Here is a 6,922-nt window from a genome sequence, read left to right as displayed (position 1 = left end):
TATATAAAAATAATCTGGTTTTCAGGTATCATGGTGAAATTTTTATATAAATTAAGTAAAATATACACCAAATTTTTCTTTTTGATTAAATTAAGTAAAATATTCGTTAACTGAAAAATGAAAGTCGAGTATAGCGAGGAAAATTAAAGTAGTAGTAGTATCTATAAGAAAAAGAAAACTCATTTGGGTATATCTTGTTGGACCTGCGCCTCATTAGCCGAACATAAAATAAAGCCTGTATACTTTTAGGCCCAGCCCATATATCTCTAAGGTCCAGCCGTCCAAGGTCACTCCCACGTGAGACCTTACGTTTACCACTGCGCACCGTTTTCAGCTCCCACCGTCTTCTCTTTTAAGAACACAATCAAACACCCTGCAAACCCTGCAAAACGAAAACAGAAACGGTTCAAACTTGGCCGGAGGTTGAAATACCGGAGACCCAAAAAATGGGAAAGAACCAGAAAACAGGACTTGGAAGAGCACTAGTAAAGCACCACAATCAAATGATTCAAGAATCCAAAGAAAAAGGCCGGTTTTACAAATCACAACACAAGAAAGTTCTCGAATCCTTCACTGATGTCACTGAAATAGACGCCGTCATGGAACAAGTCGAAGAAGGAGACCTTTTCTCCTCCTCTTCCTCCGTCCACCATCCCGTCCCCAACCTCCTCATCAACCTGTAAGTGATTGATTTTGTGTAATTTTGTATTTCTTTTGACTTTTGTAATATTGTTTTCTGGAATTGAACAGGGACACGGGGTCTGGAGTGAGTGATATGACGGCAGAAGAGAAGAGAGAGAAGCAGAAGAAAGAGGAGGCGTTGCATGCTAGTAGTCTTCGAGTTCCTCGCAGGCAAGTCTTTTTATTGATTGTTTAACCTGTTTAAACTTTTTTTATCATTTTTTTTAATTTGATTGCAGAATTTTTATGAGTAAAATGTAAACTTTGTGCTGTTTAGGCCGCCGTGGAATGCTGGAATGTCGGTGGAAGAGCTAGATGCTAATGAAAAGCAAGCTTTTTTAACCTGGCGGCGGAGTCTTGCTAGGTTTGTTCTTTGATTTTGGTGTTTTGTTTTTACGCGTCATTAATAGTTAATCATCGGTGCAGGAAAGGTTGCTTAGGCTATAATAACTGAATGTAGATACTGTCTAGAGTTTCCTGTTCACTTATTCTTAGCAAATGTGTGGAGTGGTGTAAAACTGACCTTTTTCCACATGAGCAAATAGATAAATCACCGGCTTTGCTTCCATTTACTCATTGAGCATTTTATAGTTGTTGGATTGAACCCTGTATCCAGAGCTTTGGGTACAGTATCATGACATTTTTTTGTTACCTCTTGGATCTGGATTTCATATCTCTTCCATGAAGTTGGTTCTATTTTTGCCATGCTTTTTTTTTTAAAAGCAATTTTAGCATGTTCATCCTACACTGATGCTATCAGTGCTCCTCAATTGATCATCTTACAAGTCTCGTGCTTGCACCATCTATGTTGAATCTTGGACCACAGTTTCATGACTTTCACCATCTATATTGAATCTTGGGCCACTTTTCATGATCTTGTTTCTTAAAGATTTTCATCAAGCTCTGGTTATTCCATCCTTTGTCAACTTGTCGATGTCTGTGCTAAGATTTTTTCTTTTCTATCTTTTGCCTTTTGCAAGACATAATATGCATGTCTAATTAGCTTGAGGGGTGTGCTAGAAATGTATGGCTGGATATGGATTTCATTAGACTGCTTGTTGGAGAGGGTATATTGACTGTTATTAATTTTGTAAAAATTGTCAAATGAGATGATGTCTGGTTCACATGTGGAAAATACTTATTTTGTCTGTCAACTTCTTTGTAGATTGAACTTGAATCTGATTGATTGTCTTTTTCACTGTGAGAATGTGTTAAACAGGATTTTTGTTTTACAAAAGAAAAGTATATACAAAAACAATTGTGGGAAGTAAAATGGGAAGGTGGCCTATGCTACAAGATGATTGTCTTTTTCACTGTGAGAATGTATTAAACAGGATTTTTGTTTTACAAAAGAAAAGTATATACAAAAAAAATTGTGGGAAGTAAAATGGGAAGATGGTCTATGCTACAAGATGATGTTTGTGGATTAGTCAACCCAAATTCTCTTTTATCTTCAACTTAGACTGATGTTGTGAATTGTGACAAATGAATAGTAATTGGATTAGAAGGCGAAGCCTTAACCATATTGAAAGACATTTTACGTTACTTTTTCAGTGATTAGAGATTGATTAGAGATTCTATCCTTTTTTCTGGTCTATTGAGTAATTAATAATTGACTGTTCCCAAACATTCCTTTTGTTTTAATGCTCTTTTTTTGCATGGTTATTTCATCAGCCTTGAGGAGAATGAGAACCTTGTTCTTACTCCATTTGAGAAGAACCTGGATATATGGAGACAGCTTTGGCGAGTGCTTGAACGCAGTGATTTGGTAAGCTGATTGTTGTTGAATCACATTATATGGAATAACTTTACTTTCCTTTTCTTGTTTCTTAGTTATGTACCTTATATATATATATATATATATGAATAGCATTACACACTGGAGAATCAGATATCATATGAATATAAAAGTATGAAACTGAGACTATCGAAATTACAAGAACCCTTGCCTGTAAAATGCAAGCAGTGCGGAAACTGTCCAAGCGAATGCCTTAACCGTTGAGGGTGTCTTGGCCTTGACACATTTGTTCAAAGGAAACTAAATTGTATCTCTCTCTGCTTTTTTGTGTTTTTTTTTTCTGGTCAGAAGAATCTGAGGTTCAAGATCCCTTATGTTGAATAAGAGGCGGGTGAGTTGGGTGCTCATTGTTGAGAATTAGTTGGACTACTATAGAACAGGCAGTGGGATTATACATATAATGCCATGAGAAGAGTGCAAAATATGTAGGATTTAAAGACAGTTTGATCAATGACTGTCCAAAACAACTTTTTCCATAGGCAGTTGCAAGATGTCATCCTTACTGCTCTTGGTTATATGCTTGGTTAAAAGGGTGGTGGTGATGTTTTTCAATATATAGAATTTTCCGATAACTTCCATTACAAGATATCATCCTGACCGCACCTTCATGTATACTATGAGGGTTGGAACATCTCTTTTATTTAGGTGTTGGGTTTCTTACACAGATTGTCCATTCTCTTTGACAATGATATTTTTAATGAGGCAATTCTGCTAATTAATGTATTTAACTTCCCTAAAACTTCTTTTGCAAGATGTCATCCTGTCTGTAAATTGTTGTATGTATGGTTATGAGGATAGGCACAAAGCATTTGAATTCCCTTACATGAAAACCTTTCCTTTTGTGCTATCCCATGGAAATTTTGACGGGTTTTGTTCTTTTCAGCTGGTAATGGTTGTTGATGCACGAGACCCCTTGTTCTACCGCTGCCCTGATCTTGAGGTAATATATACCTTTGCTTTTTATGTAATAGTGTTAAAATAACTTGACATGGCCAGGAGGATGCTTTGTTAAAGAATTGGAATGTCCAGGACAAGCTGCAATGTTGAAAGATTTAAGTGATCCGTGCCATTTACTGGCAGTGCTTTTGGTTCTGAACTGTTATGGCCTTTCCTATGGAATTCATCATAGGAGATATTTTTTATTTAAAAGCCCCCCCCCCCCCCCTCCTCCTCTCTCATCATTTCCACTTCCTACTTGCATGTCCAACATTCATAGAGATAAGAATAATGGTGTAGGATGCTCCCAAATTAAGGGAAATCTCCTTGACATCGAGGAGTTTGATATGGGATATGTATCCTTTCAACAACTTGAGTCCATTTAGTTGTTGAAGAGGCATAGTCTGTTGGTTTAAAGCACATTTCTAGAACAGTTGATGTTGGACATTCATTGGACCTCATTGAGAGGTCATAGATAATTATTAGATGGAAAATTAAAGAAGAAATTATTAGATGTCGACAATACTCTTTCGCTTGACTTTTTCTGCTTCCCTTCTTTATTAGCTAGAAGTTTTATGCTAGATGGTGCAGTGCAGCATGAGTTTGGTATTATGTTTGATGCAGGCATATGCACGGGAGATTGATGAACACAAAAGGACCCTACTCCTTGTAAACAAGGCTGATCTTTTACCTTTTTCAGTCAGGTAAACTACACTAGCAGGTCTCTGTTGATGTTACTTGATTCTACCCTTCTGCAATCTCTTAAAGTTTTGAGTTACTGGCTTCACCCACAGGCAGAAATGGGCAGATTATTTTCGCCATCTTGGGATTCTGTTTCTATTCTGGTCAGCCAAGGCTGCTACTGCAGTTCTTGAGGGGAAAATACTACAGGGCCCCTGGAATGAACAAGCTACCCTGCAAGAGATGGATGACCCTGATACAAAAATTTATGGAAGGGATGAGCTTTTGGCCCGTTTACAGTCTGAGGCAGAAACAATAGTCAGAATCAGGAGCAAATCAGTCTCCAGTGGCTCAGGCCCATCTAATTTTCAGTCTTCTGGCGGAAATTTTGCAGGCAATTCAGCTCCCAAGCATGTGGTAGTGGGTTTTGTTGGGTATCCGAATGTGGGTAAAAGCTCCACAATCAATGCCTTGGTGGGCCAGAAGCGAACAGGAGTCACCTCTACTCCGGGGAAGACAAAGCATTTCCAAACACTCATAATGTCTGAGAAGTTGACCTTATGTGATTGCCCAGGATTAGTTTTCCCTTCCTTTTCAAGCTCGAGATATGAAATGATTGCTTCAGGGGTGTTGCCAATTGATCGAATGACAGAGCACAGGGAGGCTGTGCAGGTTGTAGCAAACCGAGTTCCAAGGCGTGTCATTGAGGATGTCTACAAAATAAACCTGCCAAAACCTAAGCCATACGAGCCTCAGTCCCGGCCTCCTTTGGCATCAGAATTATTGAGGACATATTGTGCTTCTCGAGGTTATGTAGCATCCAGTGGATTGCCTGATGAAACCAGAGCTGCCCGTCAAATTCTGAAGGATTACATCGATGGGAAGCTAACTCATCATGAGATTCCCCCGGGAATATCTGATGAGGAAGGAAGCGATCAAGATGATGCGGGGCCCAGCTTTTCCGAAACACACCAGTCAGATTCATCTGATACTGGAAACCCAGCTGAATATGATGGCAAAAATACACCTGCCCTTGAGCATGTGCTGGATGATCTTAATTCATTTGACATGGCCAATGGACTTGCTCACAAGAAGGTTACCGTTAAGAAGCCAAGTGCCTCAGCCTCAGCCTCGCACAAGCATCACAAGAAGCCTCAGAAGAAAAAGGATCGATCATGGAGGATTGAAAATGATGGTGGTGATGGAATGCCGGTTGTAAGAGTCTTCCAGAAATCGGTGAACACAGGTCCTCTCAAGACTGGGTAAGGCAACAAATAAGCGCAGGTATTTATATTACCTTCCCCTTTATCATTCTTGTCTCTCCTGTCGTTGCTGCATATGTATGGTCGACGGCTTGACGCCTAGAGGTCAGCTCTGTGACAAAGAGGGGCAAGGAAAAGGAAAGAGTAGCTTGAGCACTAGTGTTATCGAAGTCTGTAGAGCTCCTGCGCGTCTGCAAAAAGCGATAGATTGATTATATTTCTATGATGCGAATTGGTCGTAAAATATTTTTGTATTTTGTACCCAGCCTCTTATGCATTTCAACCTCAACGTTAATTTGTTGGGAACAGATAGTGCTATTATATGGTGTTTTGCAAGAAAAAAAAAACTATTTTAACTAGTTAGATTCTGAAGACTAATTGATGGATTTTTTTATTATTATTTTAGTTTTTGACTCAAGAACTCCACAATATTTTTGTTTTATTCATCAAAAAGAGGTATTATTAGAACGCATCTTTCACATTTGTTCGATTCATCTGAAGGAAATAAATCTTTCGTTGCATCAAAAATCTTTTATTATATAGTGTAGAATAGTTAAAAATCCAAGTGAACTAAACCCTAACACTAAATACAAAAACTTTCCAAAATCTCAAGTTCCTAATGACTTTCCAATTTTTTTATTCATGAATGCCTTCCCCCTGCGTTCTGCGCCGTGTTAATGGATGGGTTCGGCCTAGGCTTCAATTCTTCCTAACTGCGTAATACTACTAGGCCATGGTAGACCCATAACTTGATTTTGATCGAATGACTAAAGGGCTCAAGACAGAGCCTAGTGGATAGAAGACTCCAGTCTCCGAGGACATAGATGAGGCTGGAAACAAAAATCTTTAGATCATGTACTATCATTAACATTAACGTTATTAGTTATGAATTATTAATTAAAAGGAACTCAAAGAGAAAGAGAAGTTAGTTTACTCCAAGAAACATTTCACTATTTATTAGAATTGTGAAATGACAATTATCCCCGACTCAAGAAAACTTTGAGCTAGGCATTTGGGGTAAAGTTATCTTTTTATAATTACAAAATTATTTTTTACAAATTATATAGGATTAAATTGTTTTTTTGTTTTTTATTGCACATTAAAAAAAAAAAACTCAAAAGAGAGAGAAGTTACTATAGTCCAAGAGACACTTCATTATTTATTGGAATTGTGATAAAATTGCCCGACTTAAAAAAAACTTTGGGCTAGATATTGGGGGCAAAGTTGTTTTTGCATAATTACATAGTTATCTTTTGCAAATTGTATAGGGTTAAAATGTTATTTTTTTTTATTGCATAGTAAAATTTCTAATTTAACCCTAGTTAAAGAATAGAATACCTATTACTAAGAGGCATTTTGGTCTTTTTTATTTTTTCAAAATAGTATAATTACTTTGATACCCTCAAAGAAATAATCAAAATAACTCTCTCACAAGGGTTTTTTTCATTTTACATTAGTTTTATTGTAGATTTGAAGTTTACTCGGGAATATTTTAATAATTAACATATATTAAATATTATTTAAAAAAACCTTCCTATGTTTGTGAGGTTGTTCGTCTACCAAA

The 6,922-nt window shown here is 37.3% G+C and overlaps 1 protein-coding gene across 1 annotated transcript; it reads left to right on the top strand.

Moving 5' to 3' along the window:
- Positions 1-340: 340 nt before the first annotated feature.
- On the top strand, positions 341-5,736 carry LOC133680307 (GTPase LSG1-2). The gene is made up of 7 exons (XM_062103168.1): positions 341-679; positions 751-852; positions 959-1,045; positions 2,356-2,449; positions 3,363-3,419; positions 4,040-4,119; positions 4,210-5,736. The coding sequence occupies exons 1-7, from the start codon at positions 447-449 to the stop codon at positions 5,360-5,362; spliced, it is 1,806 nt and encodes a 601-aa protein (XP_061959152.1). The 5' UTR covers positions 341-446; the 3' UTR covers positions 5,363-5,736.
- Positions 5,737-6,922: the final 1,186 nt, after the last annotated feature.

This window comes from Populus nigra, chromosome 19 (assembly GCF_951802175.1).
Source record: "Populus nigra chromosome 19, ddPopNigr1.1, whole genome shotgun sequence".
Lineage (NCBI taxonomy): Eukaryota > Viridiplantae > Streptophyta > Magnoliopsida > Malpighiales > Salicaceae > Populus > Populus nigra.
The sequence above is the reverse complement of the archived record's forward strand: the minus strand, read 5'-3'. Positions and strand labels throughout refer to the sequence as shown.

Excerpts from the sequence above, each read along its gene's own strand:
- LOC133680307 (XM_062103168.1), top strand. The coding sequence starts at position 447 with ATGGGAAAGAACCAGAAAACAGGACTTGGAAGAGCACTAGTAAAGCAC. Across the intron at positions 1,046-2,355 it reads TGGCGGCGGAGTCTTGCTAG|CCTTGAGGAGAATGAGAACC; the intron begins GTTTGTTCTTTG and ends TTATTTCATCAG. Across the intron at positions 2,450-3,362 it reads TGCTTGAACGCAGTGATTTG|CTGGTAATGGTTGTTGATGC; the intron begins GTAAGCTGATTG and ends TGTTCTTTTCAG.